Source organism: Aricia agestis, chromosome 2 (assembly GCF_905147365.1).
Source record: "Aricia agestis chromosome 2, ilAriAges1.1, whole genome shotgun sequence".
Classification (NCBI taxonomy): Eukaryota; Metazoa; Arthropoda; class Insecta; order Lepidoptera; family Lycaenidae; genus Aricia; species Aricia agestis.
In genome coordinates, this window is record NC_056407.1 from 6,591,495 (window position 1) to 6,615,324 (window position 23,830).

The following is a 23,830-nucleotide window of genomic DNA, read 5'->3' on the forward strand; positions in this document are numbered from 1 at the left end:
GGGATGTCGAAATTGAAAGAAAATATTGATATATCGATACATCGATATTTAAAAAAATATCAATATTGGTATCGCGAAAAAATATCGATATATCGGTCAAATTTTTTGACCAATTTGCTTTTTTTTAAATTAATTTATAGTCCGTCAAAACAGTGAAGAAACTTAAAAAAGTTTGTCCTTGGATCGGTATGTTTATATTTTTACTAAAATTTTTGTTATTTTACCGATGGCTTGACTTCGTATGTGCTAATTTAGTTAATAATTAGACCATAAATAAGATTTGTGATAGAATAGAATATAACAAGGCTTGATTTTCGATATTTAATCAACATAGAAATATACTATAATACATAGAGACAAAATAGGCAAAAATGTTTTTTTTATTTTATAAATAAAATGAAAAATTATTTAAAATATTTTTATTAAATTTATATAAATAAACGTTATTTAACATTCATCAATAAGAAAAACACACTTCTCCATACATTTTTTTTTCAACCCACAAGCTTTACAAAAAACAAAACTCGTCAGTACGCGCGCGATTTTAAGACAAGGGTCAAGTTTGAAACTTCTAGCAATCGTCGTGTGTTTTAGAGCCATTAGAAGTGACTATAGCCCGTCTTTGTTATATTACGTACATTTTGTGCAAGTTAGAGCGGTAAAGATATAGTTTACGATATACTGTGGTTAAAATAAAACACGAAGGTGATAATCGAGCTCCAGGAGCGCGGTCCACAGATGCGCGCATTTTTGACATCGAGCTCCTAGAGCGTGGTCAACAGTTAAAGGGATAATATTATTAAAAAAAAATCATTTTTGATATCAATATTATAATATATAATATGATAGGACGCTCACATAAAACATCTTAGTTTATCGATATCCTCGACAAATATCAACCGAGTGTCCCATCACTATAGACCGCCATGTTTAGTTCTTGGCAATATGGCGCCGGCCACACTTTTCTGTAGTTATGTCACTTCCATCCGTTTCCTTAATCACTGAATGGCACAAAAAAAAGTGGGTATCATAGATCCAGCCACAGAGTACTTTATTATATACTGATCCAGCGTACTTGTATAATGGAGATCAGTGCCCGACCGGAACGAATTAAAAAAAAAGCAGACAGCAGATTTCAAATTCAAAATTTGTTAAAAAATAATGGTACAGTCGGGGCAATATAATAGGCCACATTTGACATCTGTCAGAATAATCTCCATAGTGAGGTAAGCTGCTTAAAAACATCGACCAAAACGAATAAATCGATACGGACTTGAAATAAAATATTTGAATTTATTATGTTATTTATAAAACCAAAAACGAATTCCTGTCCTATTATTACTTTTTCTTTTGTAAATTCAAGGAGCAAAATAAGACAAGTACATAATTTACTAGAAAAATTGCATTTATTCACTTGAAATATCAAAACTGTTAAATTTTGTATTATCATTATTCATTTCACATGAATATGTGTTACTTTTCACAACGTGGTTATGAATTTATGGGGATATATCGTTACAACTAATCAATGCATCTGATTCTACTTATTCCCTTTCGATTTTTAGAGTAACATCCCTAGAGTTTAAAAAGAAAAAAGGTCAGCTGACGTAACATTGTACCGACGTTCAGTTCTTTAAATCATAATTTGTTTTTTATGTCAAAAATTGTTTATCAGTGAAAATAAATAGTAAAAGAACTCGTATTGGTTATGTTTATAATAAATATGTAATCGTTATTAGAAAAAGTGAATAAATTGTGCAGTAATAACAATGACAAAATATTTATTTTTTTATGGCGTCGTTACAAGGCTACCAGGCTCAATTTTGTTGAACTGTCAAATGTGGCCTATTAAATTGCCCCGACATAGTAGGTATCCCTAAGTAGGTACCTACCGTACCTGCAGTTTAAAATCAAAGAGAATGTATATAATAAAGTACTCTGTGCGTACCTAGTCTGTGAAGAAATACGGGTAATCGGGTATAGCCATAGACATAATATATATTATGTCTATGGGTATAGCCTATGCCCTATAGGTACCTATACAAAGTAAAATCGAATCTGAATACCTATATTAAAAATAATTTTAAACTTCATAGGCTCCATAGAGGACCAAAAAATTCACGACTATATCAGCACAACAGACAAACCAAATAAAATGACTTCCTGTAAAACAGCTGCAAATCTTACAGCAATTTACAATTTAAAGTTTTATAGAAAACAGAATTGTTGGAAACTGAATTCTCCTATCAGCAAGGAAAGAGAGCAAAAAGAAAAGTTATCAACTTCATTGAGGTAAAATATGTATGGAAGGTTAAATGCTATGATAATTATAAAAATTTGCATAGTATGCATAAAACCACAGAATAGATAATAAGTAGTACAATAAAACACTCTTTTTAAACTGCACAATATTAACATAGTTCAAAATTTAATATGTTTACAATCTTTTAAAACTAGCTGTTGGCTGCTATAGGTTAATTATATGAAAAGCTGTATGTTGAAATTACAAACAGGCAATTTTTCTATCAATACTAAGTACTAGCAATTTTTGTTATACAGTACCTGTATTTTTTATATTTTTAGAACAAAACTAAATGATACTTACATTATCACTGATAAAGTTCGTGATGAAAGTCCAGAGATAGAACCTCTGAATGTCGCTTTCTTTGAATCAGAAAAAGGTATGCAAAAAAATATTTTATCCTTATACTGTCTCTTGAAAAGCTGCACTCCATGCAAAAGGGTCTAATTGAATTGCTCATAATTATAATTGTTTTAATGATAACAGTGCTTTCTTCATTAACATCATTATTCTTAGAACAAGAAATCTGCGACTCAAAACATCCTTTATCTCAACAATGGCTGGAACCAGTGAATATATGGCCTGCTACTATTACAAAATCTGAACCAAATGTAAACACAATTATGTCTATTGAAGAAGAAAATCAACAAAGTAATAAAAAGAAAGCCTGCATACATGAACGCTTAGAGGTCTTATTGAAGGCAGCCAAAGAGCATGAAGATGCTAAGTCAGAACCAGCACTAGGGGATATAGCTCGACAGAATATTCCAGAGAGTTATGACTTCAATATAGAAGAAGAGTATATAGGACATAATTGTATGCCACCAGATCTACAGCAGACTGTGAGATCTGAGCCATGGATAAACCCTGTTAATGTTTGGTTGGGTATGTATTTTGTACCTAAAATATAACTTTGAAATAGGATTTTTATTATTTGTGCATAATTTCTGCTACTCTAGTTTGTCACACTCTCTAATCACAGCCATGGTCAATGCCATATGATTGATGCATTTCAAAGCACTACAGCTGCTATTGGCCCTCATCCACAAACCCTCAATATGAAAAAGTCCAGTATTATATGAGTTTTCTACATAAGGTTCCTTTTTTTTCAGTTACAAAAGGGACAAAAAGGATAATAATCATAATAATATGTTAACGTGATATTTTGCAATAAGTATAGTTATAATTTATAAATATTAGTGATGGTAGCATAAATATATGTTTATGTCACATAAAAATGTATATTTATTATCATTAAGTTGTAATAAACCGTAATAATTATTTTATTTGAGTACATTTAATTCCCGGCTTATGTTTAAACACAAAAGTATATCAAATGTTTATACACAAATTTCGATTGAGATTCTTTACAGTCAGAAATTCGATCCACATATTATTTGATAATATATTCTGCTTAGAATTGTGGCGTCGGTATATAAAAATACACCGACGCCACAAGCTGCCAATAAGCTGCTGCAGATCTACAGTCTCAATATTTAACATCAGTGGGTAAATCTCCCTTTTACGAGTTTTACGCAAACTGTCTTTTTCGTGGCGTGAGTCATGAGTCGTGATGCACTTGAATTGTGCAAGAGCGAGATGTGACAGCATACTCATCCCAATGACGTTTTATCGAGAATAACTGAATTGATATTCAGATTTGAAGACCACACCGAGACCACGCGATGCGGCGCTGTATTTTAACGCTTTAACTCCCAAGCGGCCACAGTGGCCGCGAGAACAATAGATTTCCAAGAATCCGCGATCGAAGGATGGCGATTCAAAATTGAACCTCATTAATTATACAAAAAGCCTGTTGCAATTAAACCTTGTGTCCAAATAAGTGTTATAGTTAAGTTTTGAATAGCAATCTTGGCGCAAGACCCTCACAATGTTTCGTAAAATTCGTATACTAAGCATACTCCTTAATATTAAATCTAATATTGCTGCGGGTAGTGTCCCCAGCCGGGCATGGTCAGTTTAAAACAAGATATTTATTTATAGATCGCGATGTAATTGATGGGCTACACCAAAAGCAAGGAAGGCCTGGTGGAGACTGGGATAATGCTAGCCATCCCAGCCAAAATCTTGCTAGCCATGCCTTCTTCCATCCACCATCCACCGTCTCACTCAATGTAAGTATTACATAATATAGTATTATATATCTCTTATACATACAGAATATAATATTTACTTCATATTCGTAATTAGTTTATGAACTGACTACTTTTGGCCGGCCACTGCAAGGAATGCGTGGGTTCACTTATTATAAACTACTATCTGAGAAATCAAATTTTTATTTCATTCATTCAAAGACAAATGGCAGACCTAGGTAATTTAGTTTATGTTAAGCTATAATCCAACCAAATAAAATATATCTGTCATACGCCTATGAATGAATTCCTCTGATGGTACTTTGCAAATCAGCTTAGTTATATACTTTAAACTTTAAAGAATGTCATCCGAATCTCTATGTATAGGCATAGACTAAGGAAAATATAGGCAGGCCTGTCCCACTCACGCGTGTAGGTATAACTGCAAGTACCCCCCAAGAGGGGCAAATCACTAGGGACTCACAAGCGGAGGTGACGCACGCGCAAGATTTTTCGTCGCATTTAACTAACCGCTGTGACAGAACCGTTACTAAATCTGATAAATATGAGCAATTAAAAAAAGGCCAAAGAAATATTTCAATAATTAATTTTAGACTTGAAAATGCAAAAAAAGATAAAAAATACATAAACATTGCAAATAAACTAATTTCACACAAACCAAAACATACAAAGTAACTTGTGTTTAACAAGTTACTTTGTATGTTTAAGTTGTAAAAATTCCTGACCAGCTCCTGCACAATAATCGAAAAAAAACTATTATAAAATATAAGTTGGTTTACGAAAAATTTGATTATTACTATAAAAAAAAGTTTGCTATTAGTAGCTATATTAGTAATAAAAAGAAGATTATTTTATTTTCTAAAATTTATCGTAGCATGAGTCGTTATTTCTTTAAACGGGTTTTTGGAGTGTTTCTTCTGTACTTGTACTAATATGTATTCTGTGGACTGTGGTATAGGCTAGGTAGAAATTCAGAGGAAGCCCTAGCCTAGGTTTTGACTTCCCCTTTAAAAAGGCTTTGCCACTGTAAACCATATTATTATTGTCTGCAGCTTATTTCACATGTAAGATTGTATGTAGGCCGATGCTGACAGTACATGCTCGAGTGATTTTATGCACGGGGCTCACAACGCACCTCACTCCTCCGAGATAGAAATTTCGTTACCGCCAGGTAAATAATTATACATTTTTAGCCAGGTATGTCAGAGGTTACACGCTCAGTTTCTCATCAATTGATCCATCAATCTGGTAAAGATAGACACGAAACTGAACATCTAACCCACGGATTGATGGACTGATAATAATTTTTTATTATTTACTTTTTAGTCATCAATCTGGTTCTGGCGTCAATCTCAGATTGATGGACTAAACTGATGCCAGATTGACTGTGTAACTTACGGCTATATTTTTAGTTAGAAAATAGAACAACACGATTTAATATGCATAAGCTATTAGGAATAGCATTTGTTCACGTTTCCCAATGGATATAAATTAACAACTTTCGTCCCTTGAGTATACCATAGCTAAGTATGATTAGTGATTACAATATGTTTTTCATACATTATTTCATATATTTAAAAAAATATATAATATATTATATACTTATTGCTAATTAAAAGTTTTATTACGGGTTTTATTATTGCTATTTCAGGGTTTACTATCGAAACATTGAGCCCCAATATCCTGCAAAACCTCATGAACTCCAAAATGAACGTGAGGCTGTTCACACAAAAAAAGAAGGTTAGTTAAAATCTTGAAAATATTACAGCAAAAACAGCCGAACATGTTGATAACAATTAAAAAGAGCAAATGTATTTTGACATTAATTCATTAAGCCCCATACGCTCACCGGTGAGCGAGACACAATAGAATATCTATTGTGTCTCCTTTTCCCACAATCGACGGGTTATGTATAAGTAACGAATAAGCAGTTCTTGATTTTAACTGCTAAGCCCGCTGCCGAGAATAGACCAATAGAATCGCTTCATTGACGTGACCTTGCTCAGCGCAACGATTCTGATTGGATCTTAAACGCAACCTAAAGGAGTGAGCACACTGAGACGGGCCGTGCCGGGGCCCAGCGTGCCGGGACTCATCGCAAAAATCCGCCTCCATACAATTTGTATGGAAGCGGATGCGCGTATCGCACACTGTGTCGGGGCGCAGCGGATTTCCGCTTCCATACAAATTGTATGGAGGCGGATTTTTGCGATGAGCCCCGGCACGCTGAGCTCCTTTAGACTGCGTTTCTTCCACGCGCGCACATTGCTCCGGTTGTTAGTCGACCGACTCGACAGTAATCCGAATCGTCGAGATCATCGCGAGAACCGCGATTCCTTTCCGATTACCTACAAATTAAAAAGTTGTCTAATAATGGAACCGTGCGAGAGCAATCGGCCGACTGTTGTCTAGTCTGCACTCATCACCAATCCAACTGTTTAGTTGGCGTAGTGTGCGCGCTAACAGCCCAACCCGACCAAACTATCGGCCGATAGAAAGTATCCTTCTCCTAAAGCAACCGCAACCTAAACTCCATAGTTGCTGGTCGTTCGTAACCAGTGGTACTCAACCTTTTTTTACGCAGGCCACAAACACGTTTTGGCCTTTGTGTCGCGGGCATACTGGATATAAAATTATGTTTTACAAAATTTACGATTTAAAAGTGGAATCCATTTTATAATTTTTAACGATATAATTTTTGCAGCCTGAACGTAGTTTTACGTCGGACGTGGGCAGCTACGACGAGTACCCGACGAGGGACGTAGGGCTGCTGCCACTCGACGAGTTCGTGGCCGGCTCCAATTTAGGGCTGTACAGAAGAGTCGACCACAATCAGTTAGGCGGCAGAGGTAGGGGCAGGCTCGTACAAAATTACCAACGATATTAAAGTTGAACAAAAAAATCTACGTTTTCATAGTTTTTACCTTTTAGTCGTAAATTGCAAATAATATGTACTCGCATTTAGCATTATAAGACCAGTATACGCCTATCAAACAGACTGAATTGTTCCTAAAATTAGCGATAAGTGAATAAAAGTCTATTTTTGTTAGAATGCTCAAATTTTTATGTAGTATGCATTAAGTTTAACCGAAAAATGAAAATTTTAAGTATGTGTTATATATTTTATTGTATACGATGTTGAAAGAATAATTCACATCTAATTTTATTTGTTATTTCGTTTGAAACTAATATAAAGTGTCTAAAGTACTTAACTCTAAAGAGTAAAGATATAATATTTTTGGAACGAAGTTCCTTATCGCGCGTTCGGCGCATAAAGTTTAAATATGTATACCTAGCAGAATAGAGAAACAAAGGCCTGAGCAAGCGAGATGTCACTATCAGTAACACTGCGTGGTAACAAGAGACGCGTGATACATGACAGCAGAACACTTTTCTTGACGTCCAGTCGGCACTTATTGGCACGTTGACAATTTAATCTCATAGAATAGGGATGATGATATCAAAGATTAGCAGATTTTTTAAATAAGATAAAGATTTACAATGGTTAAAAAATAAGTATTTCCAAAATTTCAGCCTCATAACTTTTGTATTTTTTTTTGTTATGAGCCTTCAAAGTTAGATAAGTCGATTTTTTTACATAAATTAACCAAATATTTATTTATCATTCGATAACTTATGCAATTTGAAGCAACATTTGTTATGAAACCACTTTCATAAACGCAATATAAAATATACCTATCGAACAAACTTCTCTCTCGATGCGTACAAACTACGAAAGAGTGACGTCATACTTTCGTAGCACTTTGTATGGAGCATTTCTACAAGGTTTATTTTATTAGATTTTTGAATTGTGATATCTTGGAAAGTTTTTAAGCTAAGCAGAGTAATTCTTTCACCGATGTTTCTACTTTTGAATGGTCCTTTTAATCAAAAAGAAGAAAAAAATAGTCATCATGCCTATTCATATTTTCATATTCAATCGAATGCTTATGTAAGTGTATATAATTATGTAGGTACACAAATTTTTACACACAGAAGTAAACCATTTCGGTGTCGTTTGACAGCTCGAGATTGTTGCTCTATTCCGCTAGGTATAGTCTGTCAAGAAAGTGAAGAAATTAAAAAGTGGCAACATCGTGGTGTTATCCCTTTCAAATCAATCTAAGAAAAAAGGGATGACACTACGATGTTGCCACTTTTTAATTTCTTCACTTTCTTGACGGACTATATATTAACTTTATAGTTCGGCGTTGCGAAAGGAGGCTAGACGGAACGACACTTGACCTCGACACTTTTTTTAGTAGAAGTAGTGGCAGTAGGGGTAGGGGCAGATGGCGTTGATAAGTATATTGAGATTTAAGTGGTACTTAGTACCACTCAAATCTCAATAAGTATACCATAAAGTTAATATACCTAGCGGAATAGAGAAACAAAGGCCTGAGCAAGAGAGATGTCACTATCAGTAACACTGACAGCAGCACTCTTTTTTTGACGTCCAGTCGGCACGTGCCGCACGTTGACAATTTAATCTCATAGAATTCATGTTCAATCATGCTTGTGTAAATGTATACATATATACACATATTTTTCACATAGATGAAAACCAATTTCGGTTTCGTTTGACAGCTCGAGATTGTTGCTCTATTCCGCTAGGTATATTAACTTTATGCAGTATACTTATCCTGTGTAACCGTGCGTCAACTAGATGCCGTTTTTGAGAATAAACAGCGACATCTACCGGACGTTTAAATAAATTTTATTACAATTCCACAAGTGTCGTTGTTAGTATTCCTGGGCGTCAATATATGGCGTTTTTTTATATAACTTCGTTCCATCCGGGTGTCCCTTGACATCTCTCAAGTTTTTGTCTAATTTTTTACTTAAGTCTTTTTAAGGTGTTTAATTACATTATGTTGATTGTGACCGTTTTCGGTACTCGCTAAGATAAGGCCATACATACTATAAAATTTATTCTAATGAATAAATTTCGTTGTAAAATGTAAGGACCAAATATATTTTCCATTATATCCTCTTAAGTTTTATTTTAAAGATCCTGTCGTTTTTTTTTATGTGAATCAAAATACCTTAACTAATAAATATTAAAACAAAATTTCAGTCTTCAATTTATTGCACCATTCGTATAAAATATATACAGTGAGTCCCGATACCGGTGTCTGATCCTTTAATGCATACTTTATTGACAAATTGGCTTTCAAAAATATTTTTTCTCCAACTTTTGAGAAAAAAATTGGCTCTCATACTTATCTGACCAATATTTTCTATTAACTTCAAAACTGTCTGACTTAGAGCATAGAAGTAAAGGAATTTATTTAAGATGACACCTCTATCTTTTTAAAATAAAAAATAACTGGTTTAATTATAGCTAGATTTTTGACAAAAAGCCATTTAATTAAAAAATACATAATTTTTTTTCCTTAAACGTTGGTTTTTCTATGTTTAATTCCACCAAATTTATAACATGCCTGTGTAAGTATCAAATAAGACCTTTTTTATCTTCTTAGGATTTTTACATGAGAAAGCCCGAGAAAATCTAAAATGGCTGCGATTTTACAACCGTGAGAGAGAGAAAAAAAATTGAGAGCCAATTTATCAATAAAATATGCCATAGATCATGACATTAAAGGATCAGACACCGGTGTCAGGACACATTGTACACAAAATTAGCTCAAATTATATTTTTTAAAACACAGGCACAAAAAAGTTGCAAAACAGTTTTTTGACGAAATTGTTCACTTAAAACCAATCACAGTGAATATAATATAAAACATGTTTTCAGTGAATTCATTAACGAATAAATGAAATAATATTCATACAATAACTGATGCATTATTTTTCCATCAACTTTGACTCATTTTGTACAGAGATAAAAATAAGAACTGCGCCAATACTTTTAGTTGCCCACAGGTACAATATTACTAATAGAGGACGGATTCATACAAAATCTAAGTGCTTCGCGACCAGACTAAGGGTCAATTCAGACCGCAACGCGACGCGTAGATGCATTTCTAAATTTGTATGGATTTGACAGATTTCAATTGCGTCAGACGTCTTGCGAATCTGTCAAATCCATACTAATTTAGAAATGCGTATCTACGCGTCGCGTTGCGGTCTAAATCAACCCTTAACAAACAAATGACATATTTGAAACAAACCGTGAAACGAAACAAAACTATATGCACGATTTCACTACAATATATTCGTTATCTAGCACATCTAATATATTTCACATAAATACATTATCTATACGATTATTAGCACCATGGAACTTGTGAATAGACGCGCTATTATTTTACTAAGCTACTTACAAAAATATTTTGTGCTAGGAGAGCTTTAAATAATATTATTACAATTTATTTTAATTATACACATAAAACTTAAGTAAACACGTCAAGATATGTTTTGAGCCTACGTTTGAGCAAACAAAAATCTAGTCAGTTGAAACTTGAAACTTCACATCTAAGTATGAATATAGGAATATTACGCAAAGGGCGGATTGTAGTTCGCTACTAGCACATACAGTAAATAACTACGAATAATAAAAACTAAGGAATCGTAACTCCCATACTATTACCGTTTTAAATTTGGTTTCTTTTTGATCTGTCATGTATGATGTAACGTCAGCCTAGTACCGCTCAAGGTCACCTAAATATTGCAAATCTATTGAAATGTGTACCTAAGGTACACTTTTTTGGCAAGTATTGTGGAGCATGTTTTTTGACGGAGTTACTTTCCCTTAGTTATTATTATTCGTAGGCAGGGCTCGGAAACCTGGTTAATTGTCGCGATCCTGTTCGTGAGAAGCGCCATATATTTTCAAAAGAGCGTTTTCATTTCGATTCCGCTCTGAACGGACCGAAATTATTTCTGGTTTTGTTCTAAGAGCAAAATAAAATCGCTCACTGCTCAAAATACCGGTTAGAACCGTTCGCGATATCGCTCGCCTCGCCCACTCACACACACTACAATCCTCACCCACTCCTTTTAAAAACTAGCTTTTTAGTTGAATTTATTCTTTTCTAAGATTAAAGCCGTCCCGCGAGCAAACGACTTTGACCATACATTTTCCGCGTTGCCGAGGTCGCACCAAAACCCTATTTTTTTACTTATCTTATGGCTCATTTTCATTGGTCGATAGGGCCCGCATGCGGGGTGCGGGAGATTTCTGGAACGCGTGCCACAACAAGGCCCGCAGGGCTGGGGAGAACCTCTGTGTTCTTCGCCAGTTACAGACGTTCTTGCCATGGAACAACAATTGATGTTACGCGGAGCAATTTTGCTGTCTGTGATTTATTGAAGAAGAAACTATTGGCGTCACTGAAGGAGAAGAGAAAAAGATTTTGGGTGCGAACTTTACTGAAAAATAGAAACAGGCATGGCGCGTCAGAAACATTGTGTAAGGAGTTACAATTGCATTTGGAGTATGATACAGTAGAAGATCATGATAATTTTTTTAGATTATCTAATGACTTATTTGAAGATTTACTTATTAAATAAAATAGAAACACGACTTCAGAAAAAAGACACTCAATTTCGTGAGGCATTATCTCCAAGATCTCTGCAGTAGTATGGCGGCCATTGGGAACTGTCGGAAACGTGGCAACTCGCATCTCGCAAGCTGTATATCGACCGACGAATTTCATTGGTCGATATCACGGTCGGTATAAAGCATGCGGGCAATCCCCGCAGGTGGTGTAACGAACACGTATCGACTTGTAACTTTCATTGGTCGTTATCTCGGCTGTGGGGACTGCCCGCATGCTGTATAACGACCGACGAATTTCATTGGTCGATATCACGGTCGGTATAAAGCATGCGGGCAATCCCAGCAGGTGGTGTAACGAACACGTATCGACTTGTAACTTTCATTGGTCGTTATCTCGGCTGTGGGGACTGCCCGCATGCTGTATAACGAACGAGTTAACGACCAATGAAAATGAGCCATTAGTTCAAAATTGACCTAAAAAAAATGAAAACGTGAAATATGTAGTTTATGATATTGTCGATCTATTGGCGTGTTTCAAATAAAAGCCATTTGTAAATACTACGGAGATGCTGAATGTTTTATGCTTGAATTTCATTAAATTGGTTTTACTTTGAAAGCAAGCGAATCATATCATAAGTATAATAAACAAAAATAGAAAATTTAAAACGTGGAAAGGAATGTTGATATATACTGAAGATTATTGCTGTATTTTTTTATTATAGCTTTGTAGCTTTCAATTTATGAGTTTATAAGGCTCTAAATATGGTAAATTATGGAATCTCCGTAGGGGAAGGGCCTTAAAGTCAAGCAGGACGTTAATTTTCAAACGATACCCAAGAATATTATAGTGTCGCCACTCCATCGAAATACAGTTGTAGTACACAGTTATACAGTTGTAGTGTAGTGAGGGAACTTTTGAGATTGACAGCTCCCGGACCATCAGTATTCCTGGTATGCTATTAATGTTATGTTTTTTTTCATTTTACATAGTAATAAATTATATCCGTTTTGTATTCGTCGTACTATAGATTTCGGTATTGATTTAGATTTAAAAGCTAGTTTTTTTTAAACAGGGAGTTTAACAGGTATCAAGTATTTACATGTGTTTCTTTTGCTAGATATATTTTATAATAGTATTTTTATTGAATTGAAAATAGTTATGGCCTTATGGATGATATTAGACTTTTTCCGACCCATTCTTTTTAATCACAAACAAACTAAATTCTGATCTGAACACTTTACTACACATTCAAAACAAATAAACAAGTAATGGCCTACTGGCTATTAGATGGTGCACTAGAAAGGGAAAGAAGATATCACTGCACTAGTTACTTTCCGCGAGGAATTAACCAGGTTAATGTCAGAAGCAATACCGCTCGCATCTCGATTTCGCTCCGAGCGGACACAAATCCAAAAACCGCTTAAAGAGCGCTTTAACCTGGTTAAAAAAATACCGGTTCCGAGCCCTGTTCGTAGGTAAATAATCACACCAAAATCCGATATGTTGTTGTCATATATAAGAATATTGACAGAAACGTTGTCAAAAATCAAGCAAAACTTTTTGTGGTTTCCGCCAAGAGCGGTGCCGTCGTGTGGCGGCCATAAAGTTAATATACCTAGCGGAATAGAGAAACAAAGGCCTGAGCAAGAGAGATGTCACTATCAGTAACACTGCGTGGTAAAAAGAGACGTGTGATACATGACAGCAGCATTCTTTTTTTGACGTCCAGTCGGCACGTGCCGCACGTTGACAATTTAATCTCATAGAATTCATGTTCAATCATATATGTGTAAGTGTATACGTACACATATTTTTCACACAGATGAAAACCAATTTTGGTTTCGTTTGACAGCTCGAGATTGTTGCTCTATTCCGCTAGGTATATTAACTTTATGGTGGCGGCCGTGATTCATCGGGAAATACGACCGTTGCCGAAAAATTACGAAAATTTCTATGCGCGATATCACTTTGGGAGCACTGTACTTTGTTTATTGTGGCGCTACAGTCGGAAACCTTTAGTAGAAACCGTTAAATTCTGCTCAATTGATGCTATACTAATCGTTTTCTTTACTTCCGGAGCACGAGCCGGACTGTTCAGACTCGTTAGCGGCTTGTTTGGCGATCGCCGTGGTATTCTCCTCGCTGTGCGGCTCCGTAACATTGGGAACGGATATGTCCTCAATCAAATTCCTGTAATGATACACTTTTTTATCAGAGAACATTGTTATATTAATCTTAATGAGGTTTACCTATAAACTCCCCACAAAGCTTGTAATGCGTCAAAAATACGAATACAGAAAAAATAGTATTTCCACAAATAAAGTTGCAGGTAACATATTTTTTAATTTCTTGGTTTCTGTCAAAGTAACAGATAGAACAAAAAAAAAAACCGTCATATTTTAACACTTGACACAGCTATCAGTATTTCAATTATTTTCTATCCTTTCACAGCACTGACCTCCATTATACAAGTACGCGTACTTGTATAATGGAGGTCAGTGTTTCACAGCCATACAAAACCAGACGGCAAACATACACGATACTTACTCTATGTCATCCTCGACTTTACTTTTCTTTCCAAGACCTAACAAGTCGTCAAGGTCTAAGGTGAGATTACTGCGCACGATCAACTTTCCGGGGGCCTCACTCGGACTATCGTCTGTGTGCTCCACCTTGAGATAAAGAAAATTTTGAGTAGTATTTATAAGGAGGAAATACTCATACTAATAAAAACTGTGTAGTGTTTTTTACATGTGTTGCAACATGCAGCATTAAATTTGTCGAGAAGTAAAGACACAACACCTACATCAGCATAGAAGACAACCATGGTGAAGATGTTACGTTTCGGATATAAATAAATAGCACAACAGATAATTTATAGTAAGTAGCCCGCAGGAGTAATTTTATAGTGCCCAAGTGTGTGCGTAAGAGGACTCTCTATTAATTTACTCTTAAAACCCAGTGGGTCGGAAGACTGACACTCACACTAGCGAGAGATCAGGCGCAGAACCGACTTTTTGCCCATCATTTGACATGCCCATTTTTTTTTATCATCACCCATCATCTTAGTTGTCAGACAATTAGGTGATCAGTCTGCATTGTTCTAACCAAACTTGGAAATGTTTCCAACGAGGGATCGAACCCACGACCTCCGAGTCAAGTGACACGCTTTTAACCCTTTAGCCGCCAAGGTCGGAATAATCCGACAAATATTTTCGTGCCCATTTCGCCAAGGTCGGATATTTACGACCAGTACCACTACTCGGTTAATCTGCCTTTTTTGTTTGATAGCACTGTATTATATTAAAATAATATTTATACTTGGTAAATAGTTAACGAAGTAATCATTTACAATTTTCTAAAGTTAAATAAATTACCGAAAATATTCTTAGAAAAGTGTATTGATGTCCAACGCCCGAGTCGGAAAAATCCGACAGTAGGGACGGGACATAAGCAATGATTTACTGATACAAAAATCCACATAAATTAAAACATTTCTGTTTTTACTATCTAATTTATTATAAAACAAATAAAGCAATGGTTACTGAACAAATAAACGTGTTTGTTTTACTTAATTTATAATAAATATAGTATAAAAATTTCAGTGATTGAATTGACGATTTCCATCCCTAGCCTGCATATTTAGAATCGAATGTTGTCAACACACTCTGCGCCACGGTCGGAAAAAGACGACCGCTTCTGACGTCATAAGCGAGTGCCGCCTTCTAGAAATTTCCACTAGTGTTGTTCTTATGATGATGCTATCGATAAATGTGATTGTAGTGGATACCTACTTAAATTAGAAATAAAATTACAATAAATTACAAAGTAGCGCTTTCCTATCTGTCTGTGTCTTTCCTATGTATCTGATGAAATTGTATGCGTGTAAAGGGTATGGGATATCGATATACTATTGAAAATCTATATTTGTAGTAGGTTATATATATTTAAACAACTCAATTATTTAAACCGTGAAAACTATGAAATTAATATTATTTGAAAATATGTAATAACAAATATCGTGAATTATGTCACTTCACTATTCAAGTTGTTTTTATCTAATGTTTTGCCAGCGTTGTATATTTACTTACAAATACTAGATATCAGTTTATACTTTTTAGAAATAAATTATCGACATCGAAAAAATAAGTATTGCACATCACTATTTGTTGCAGGTATACATTTTTCGATTTATGGTGCCGGCGCTAGAGGCACGACAATTGATTTTAAGCTGGGCGGTTAAAGGGTTAACAACGGAGGCGTTACATTTGCAATACAAGTAAAATAATACATACGTTAGAAATTTAGAATACTACGTACCTTTTGGAACAGTCGATGTGCTTCGTTCGAGTGTAGCTGTCGCGGTTTTCCGTCACGCAAGTAGGTTACTTCTGCAAAAAAAGATTTCACATGAGTTATGAAAATATAGCAGCGATGTTTTATTTAAATGTAAAAAGCACATAGAAAATATGTAAATAAACAAGCGCTTCCAACCAAAATTCACTTGAACAGAAAACCGGCGTGAAACAGCGCTTGCGCTGTGTTTCGCCGAGTGAGTGAGTTTACCGGAGGCCCAATCCCTTACCCTATTCCCTTCCCTTCCCTTCCCATCCCTACCCTCCCCTATTACCCTATTCCCTCTTAAAAGGCCGGCAACGCACCTGCGGCTCTTCTGATGCTGCGAGTGTCCATGGGCGACGGAAGTTGCTTTCCATCAGGTGACCCGTTTGCTCGTTTGCCCCCTTATTTCATTAAAAAAAATATAGTTTTGGTTGATCCCCAAAATATGATTAATGTAATGTTTTCTTTCAATTAAAATATACTTTTGAGGGTCTCACCGAATGGCCAGTTTTCGCCACTCTCTTTTTCGGCCGTCTTTATTGCTGTTTCTGTGGACGCCGTCAGGACCACATTTGAAATGTCCTCATGAGACGTCTCCTCTTTCGACGTTGAATCATCTGGTATAGTTTTTCTGGTAACATAAAATTAGGCTCGATTCATGTAGGTCCGCGCGAACGAGCGGTTTGGGCGCTACACCACGAGACCACAAGCAATTGGAAATAACGAGTCATTTAAAAAGCGGGCGCCCGCCATAATTTCGCGGTGTAGTGACTGAACCGCTCGCGCGCGGACGCATTTAATCGAGCCTTCCATACATCATAAGAGAAAGATGAATTTTGACTAACTAATTAATTGAAGTAAAACTTACAGTTCTTTAGTTCTGGGTGGTTCAGTCGTATGCGGTACTTCCTTCCATGACTTTATCAGCTGCTAAAGACATAAAGTTAGATTTAACCAGTGTCATGTTAAAAAATAGAGGATTTTAGGAAAATCCCGTCAGCATAAAGCAACAAGCAGGAATATTCTCGAACCGATGAAATAAATTCTTGGCTATGCTTATTACGGACATACACACATATCGGTTTTGGGCTTAATCATACCTATCTGTAGTTATCACTTATGAAAATAAACTAATGTATGCAGCACTGGACCTCATCTCGTTATGTAAATTGTATCTTTACTTATTTGCTAAAAGAAAACTATACAGACCACTTTCTCAGTGGTCGCTCTGTCTCTCTCGGTCGCCGGTAGTCTCGCTCGCAGCGCCTTGTCTCGTTCCTCCTGCTGCCGCTCCCGTGCCGTCAGCGGACGTACCGCACTGTGCTCGAACACACGCCCGTTGTTTATCACCTGTGATTTTAAACTTAAATAATTAAAAAATAATCATTTCTAGCTTCACCCGACTGTATTGACGGCGCAGAACGCTCGACGAAATGTAAAGGTGTTATGTAACTTATAACACAGCGAGCATTCGTGCTCGCTGTGTAATAACTGTATCCGTAGTGCCCGATAGTATCGAGTATGCGTATCCTAAGCGTGGACGCCTATTTTGACCATAGCGTATCTTTTATCGCGTGAGCCACAGTTTGGTCAAAAACCACGCCCACACTTATGGAATATAGATACCGTATCTTGATCGCGTATCGTCTCGCCAATCCTCGTTGATTCATTCTGTCAAGAACTCCCAGAGCGTAGACATCAAAGTGCGTCCACACTAGATCTTCTGTCGATCATGATACGCGTATCCGATACGACACGTATCAAATACGCGGTTCATAGCGAGGGGTGTATCATGATACTAAGTGTATCATGATCGCGATCATTTTCGCCCGCACTGGCAAACATGATACGCTTCGATGCTACGCGACGGAGATCTAATACGCGAAAATGATCAAGTGTGGACAAAGCCTAACACGATGTATTGACTGCACGAATGCTCGCTTTGTAATAAGTTACATTACAACTTGCGTAACGTTGGTCAGTAGTCAGTACCCACTTTAAGGGGAAGGCGCAGTTTTAGATTATTTTTTAGATTTCGGTCTCTTTGGTGCAGGACAGAGCGGGGCGGGTTACGTATCAGAGGACATGGTAGATCAGTAACCAGACGGGTCCTTATTGCCAACCCACAATCAGACGGTGGCACTTTATTTTTACATTTTGATTAAGTAGTACTTATGTGTTGGGTACGTACTATTAGAGAAGTTGATTCCTAGGCAGATGGCGGACCTAAGTAATTTGGTCGCGTTGAGTCAAACCCATCCGACAGATCACAGCTAACATCGCATTGACATAAGCCGACCAAATTACGTAGGTCCGTCAACTGCCTAGGAATCAATTTCCTCGATGGTACCTTTATGTTCTTAGCGTTGAGCATCTTCACGAGATCTCTCACTAAGGTGTTGTTGGGGTACAGCCGCTTGTGCTGGCAGTATATATCGGCCTCCAGATGGTCTTCAGAGCCGTTCACTTGCCGTATCATCTTCAATATAAACTTGTTCTTCACTTTTCGTTTCTTTGGAGTGGCTATTATATTTTGCTCAGTGACAGATTTGAGCGAGCGGGCGATACGCCTAAAAATTTGTAATTATCTTTATACCGGTTTAAAAATAATAAAATGTTATAGACAACATTACATTCTCTATAAAATAAGAACATACCTCTGCCCGCGAAGTTTTTTCAGACGTATTTCTTGCTCACTTGGTTTTAACGACTCATCTAAAACAAAGTATAACAAAGTTTAAAAATATACTTATGATAAAATAATTTCTTTAGGTATAGTCCGTCAAGAAAGTGAAGAAATTAAAAAGTGGCAACATCGTAATGTCATCCCTTTCAAATCAATCTAAGAAAAAAGGGATGACACTACGATGTTGCCACTTTATAATTTCTTCACTTTCTTGACGGACTATATGACCGCATAAGTGGCAGAAATTATTGAGCGGGTGCGTGGCCACGCCCAATTGCCCAACGACGCCACGCCCAACTGCTCAACTACACCCCGCTCTTCCCCACAACTTCTCTTATAATTCTTCGGAGTCGGCGTGATATAGACTCCTCCCAATAATGGATCAATACATTCAGAGAAGTTGATTCCTAGGCAGATGGCGGACCTGAGTAATTTGGTCGCGTTATGTAAACCCATCCGACAGATTGAATTGACATAAGCCGACCAAACGACGTAGGTCCGTTAACTGCCTAGGAATAAATTTCCTTGATGGTACATACCCAGCCTAAAGTCATTCTGCTCGGAGTAGTCAATGTGCCACAGCTGGAGGGGCGTGGCGAGGCAGGGCGCGATGCTCAGCAGATCGCCCGCTCGCCCGCCGCTTGTGAGACACATCCCGCTGTCTACGTGCTGCAGCTGTGAGGAGTCCAAGTACCGCCACTTCTGGAAAGTTCATAAGTATACTTACTTACGGAACGTGGTTCGAATGAGAGGCTGACTGATTTAAGGGCTCACATGTTAAACGACAATGCGTGCAGCTCGCTCTACATTTTTTTGTTGCTTACCAGGGGTAACGTGTTAAAAATGTCTAGAATTAGACATTGATCGCACCATCCCACGATTATTATTTTAGTAAGTAAAGTTTAATGACTCAACTAACCTGCCCTCGCTGGCGGCCATGACAGTTGACCATCACCACCTGCTGGGCGCTGTCTGCGCCACTCGGCGAACGTCTGTAATAAATCACTTGTTTAGCTCCTTTCGCATAATAAGGCACACATTTATATGATTACACGGATCCAGCTAACTCAAGAAGCCGCTATTTCTTTGCTAGATATTTTTTCATAAGTGTAACAATATAATTATGTGACACGCGACACATCACGTTCCATAGCGCTGACGTTTTGTGTCACGTAGTTTCGCTGTCGTTAAGTGCGGCTTAGTTATAAGGACTTCATACGAAGAATATTTAGCCGTCATGTGTCGCGTCGTTACGCTGCAGCGCAGTGTCGCTTAGTGCGGGTTTCACCTTTACTTATTCACGTCCACAGTAAAATGATTTTATATCGAAGCATTTCATGGTGATCATTATATTGAATCCCTTTATTATTATAAGTGTCAACTCTTCATCATCATCATCATACGTACCGCGGCTCAGCGCAGCGCTCCTCGTCTCGCAGCTCGCCTCGTAACGACAGAGCAAAGTGCTGCGTGGGCTCGAGGCGGGTGTGGCACGGGTACACGCCCAGGGGGGCGGAGTCGCCGTCATGCTGTAGTGTGTCGATGCACATGCTCGTCGACGGGTTCTTGAACCTGAGAAATCAGGGTTATCAACGTCGCAAAGTTCTAGATCGATTCTGCTAAATAAAGGTGATCGCACATTTGTCAGCATGCACGCGCCGTACGCGCCGCATGTTTAAATTCGTTGTATGAAATGATGTGAATCCTCGAACAGTGAGGGTGTTTCATAGAAATACATAGAAACCAGTAGTGTCGCGACGACACGTCATCTGCTGCCACTTCATGTAGCCGGCTTTCAACTTGTATGTACCTTTAGTCGTCTCCAGGCCTACAATAATCTCTAAGATACAAAGCCTAGACAGCAAAATATAAACATTGAAGCAAGATCAAGATGTCTAAAGCCATTACATGAATATGGAAATAGTCACCTTCCAAATCCAAATACGTCCCTTACGGGTACGAACTTCTCTCGGTACACATTGTCGAGGTACCACTGGAAGCTTTTACACTTGAGCTTTTCGCGGAGCACGCGGCGGTGAGTGACGTCACCGATCTTTGGACTTTTCTAAAACAAATTGAAGTCATATCTTGTTATAATTGCTTTATGCTTTAGTGTTATTATTTGAAAATATAATACGTGTTTTAGAGACAGTAAATATTACGTAGTACTTACAAACATAGTTCATTTCTAAAATCTTGCGTCTGATCAGTGATCAGACCTGTGATCCTACCGCTGCCACCAATAAATGCTGTGTCATTGGTGGCAGCGGTGGGATCGTTGTTAGTCCTTATTTGAGCTAAATATAAAAAATGAATACCCTAAGGTCGGGTCGGTGCAGGTAAAACAGTTCAGCGTAATCGTCCATCCACACCTCCGCCATGCGAGCCGTGTTGATTCCTGTCAAGTAAAATTTTTTTCACTCAGAAAGTTAAACATACTTACAAACAAATAATTATTTGTTTTACGGCAAAAAATCTACATTAATGTAGATTTTTAAGGAAATCTTTTGAAAAAATACATCTATTTCTCACCGTGCGTATCCGTATTAGCTGGTAGCCCGTACGGATGGAAACTGCGGAACACGTGGCCGACACGTGAGCACGGTATTGTCTCTAAAGTACCACCACCTGAAAAATAAAACAACATTTTGGTAAAATTGCTATTCCAATCTTTAGAAGTACTTTTATGCTAAGTTTAGACGGGAGTCGGGACGACATGAATTTTCAGCAAATAGCGCGTCGCAAGGAACACTATGAAATTCCCCCGCTAGCTTCATGTCGCTTCGTGTCTGCCTGTCCGTCTGTCTGTCTGTTAACTCTTCACGCCCATAACACTGAACCGATTTTGCTGTAATGGCATGGGAATACTTTGAGTCCCGGGAAAGGGACATAGTATACATTTTATCCTGGAAAAATGTACGGTTCCCGCGAGATAAACGTATTTGGCAGAACGTAGTTGCGGGCGTCATCTAGTAACTAGACGTTCCGCGCGGCTTCGCCCTTAAATTAGGAATTTCACAGACAAATTACCCCACAAAAATAGCATATGATCCTTTAAGTGGTCTACTTTTTATCTGTGCCAAATAACATAAAAAACCAGTAGTTCGTCAGATAAGCCCTTTCAAATTTATTAATTTTCCAGTTTTTTCCACATTTTCCTGTGTTTATTCGCTCCTTTTAGTCTTAGCGTGATAATATAATATATTATATAATATATTATATAATATATTATCACTATACTTACAATAATTTTTCAAATCGGACCAGTAGTTGCTGAGATGAGCGCGTTAAAAGAAACAAACTCTTCAGATTTATAACATTAATATGCATTTAACACTTACACTGCCATATCCGGAAGGACATCTCGAGGTTCTCGCCGCCCCAGCCGCCCATCTGCTCGTCGTAGGAGCCCACCTCCCAGAAATACTGCCGACTGATCGCGAACAGACCGCCCGCCATCGTTGGCGACCTGTAAACAATATTTAATTATTGCAACAAAAATTAATAGAGCTTTTTAATTATGTTAACATGTTAATTGTTAAGTCATAGAGATCTTATTTAAGGACACGAATCATGGACGTAGCCAGGATTCTATATAGGGAGGGGGGGGGGGGGGGGGGGGCGCAGATTATTTTAACATATTAGTATATCTCACAATAGTCTTGAAGGTGAGGTAAAAATAAAAAAAAAATTGATTAAATGCCTCCCCTCTCACCTTTTTCTGTGGCAACCGCTAGGTGTCGTAGTACAGTCACAACTCCACCTTATAATAAAGTCTACACCATAAACTTTTAATATACCTAGCGGAATAGAGAAACAAAGGCCTGAGCAAGAGAGATGTCACTATCAGTAACACTGCGTGCACACAGCAGCACTCTTTTTTTGACGTCCAGTCGGTACGTGTCGCACGTTGACAATTTAATCTCATAGAAATCATGTTCAATCATGCTTGTGTAAGTGTATACGTACACATATTTTTACACACAGATGAAACCAATTTCGGTTTCGTTTGACAGCTCGATATTGTTGCTCTATTCCGCTAGGTATATTAACTTTATGGTGTAGACTTTATTATAAGGTGGAGTTAGTTATTCAGATTTTTCTTACCAAGTGGGCGCTATGTCTGAGCCGCGACGTTTCTTTTCTCTCTCTGGCACGTCGATCCACGTAAAATGGCCCATAAACGTAAAGCCACCCACCTACAAACACCACATAATACATATTAATTTTTTAAGGTATGAATAGTTTCTGCTGATACAGAGAAGTAATTAAGTTAATTTTCTTAAAAACGAAGGAAGATTTCTTGTTTTATCATCTAAGGGACATTTTTACTGCCAGTAAAGCTGCTGAATAAACAATATTTCTATGATTTAACTCGCATCTACTATTTCATTACCACTACTTTTTTTTAATTATCAATGAAATTAACAACTAAACTATATTAATATGAACTACTCGTAGTAACATCCAACATGCACTCAAGAGTTAGAAGGAAATGTGCTATTATTTAGTAGTTAATAGAAGAAGATCCCTGAAATAAATGAACAGAACACACAATTTCCATACAATTATAAGAGTTTCTATGACTACAGTCTACAGAACCAAAAGATAAGTAAGTATATTCAATTTGGTCTCGTAAAAGTATGATGCAGGTTTAAAAATGTTTATTCTTTACTGCTTTATTTTACAAACATAACAAGATTACAAGTTGTAAATATGGCACATTATGAAAAGAATGCAAATAAAACAACATACGCCATTGAAATGCCGTTTTACAGTTACGATTGATGTGGCTACAATCTGTTTCCGACAATCCATTGTTCTTCTGTAATAGCTCAATCAATTGATATCAAATTATACACGCGCTACTGTTTATATCATTTGTAGCATTTCTATTATTTATTACTGTTGCACATTTTGC

At 37.1% G+C, this 23,830-nt stretch overlaps 2 protein-coding genes across 2 annotated transcripts in view; one reads left to right on the top strand and one right to left on the bottom strand.

Moving 5' to 3' along the window:
• Positions 1–2,055: 2,055 nt before the first annotated feature.
• LOC121739902 lies at positions 2,056–7,450 on the top strand. Its single transcript, XM_042132504.1, has 8 exons — positions 2,056–2,292; positions 2,584–2,681; positions 2,819–3,187; positions 4,307–4,437; positions 5,497–5,587; positions 6,068–6,156; positions 7,121–7,312; positions 7,359–7,450. Exons 1-7 carry the CDS (start codon positions 2,156–2,158, stop codon positions 7,301–7,303), a joined length of 1,098 nt encoding a protein of 365 aa, XP_041988438.1. The 5' UTR covers positions 2,056–2,155; the 3' UTR covers positions 7,304–7,312; positions 7,359–7,450.
• A 6,381-nt stretch (positions 7,451–13,831) lies between these two features.
• The window catches only part of LOC121736517, a 28,357-nt gene continuing 18,358 nt past the window's right edge, over positions 13,832–23,830 (bottom strand). The window contains exons 19-34 of the mRNA XM_042127765.1: positions 23,017–23,108; positions 22,251–22,378; positions 21,442–21,537; positions 21,228–21,307; positions 20,838–20,974; positions 20,317–20,481; positions 19,829–19,901; positions 19,449–19,611; positions 18,881–18,938; positions 18,574–18,793; positions 17,433–17,573; positions 17,092–17,153; positions 16,721–16,854; positions 16,203–16,273; positions 14,430–14,554; positions 13,832–14,072 (exon numbers count right to left, since the gene is read on the bottom strand). Of these exons, the coding sequence (XP_041983699.1) occupies positions 13,937–14,072; positions 14,430–14,554; positions 16,203–16,273; positions 16,721–16,854; positions 17,092–17,153; positions 17,433–17,573; positions 18,574–18,793; positions 18,881–18,938; positions 19,449–19,611; positions 19,829–19,901; positions 20,317–20,481; positions 20,838–20,974; positions 21,228–21,307; positions 21,442–21,537; positions 22,251–22,378; positions 23,017–23,108 (1,881 nt within the window). The 3' untranslated portion in view covers positions 13,832–13,936. The remainder of the gene's footprint in view (positions 14,073–14,429; positions 14,555–16,202; positions 16,274–16,720; positions 16,855–17,091; positions 17,154–17,432; positions 17,574–18,573; positions 18,794–18,880; positions 18,939–19,448; positions 19,612–19,828; positions 19,902–20,316; positions 20,482–20,837; positions 20,975–21,227; positions 21,308–21,441; positions 21,538–22,250; positions 22,379–23,016; positions 23,109–23,830) is intronic.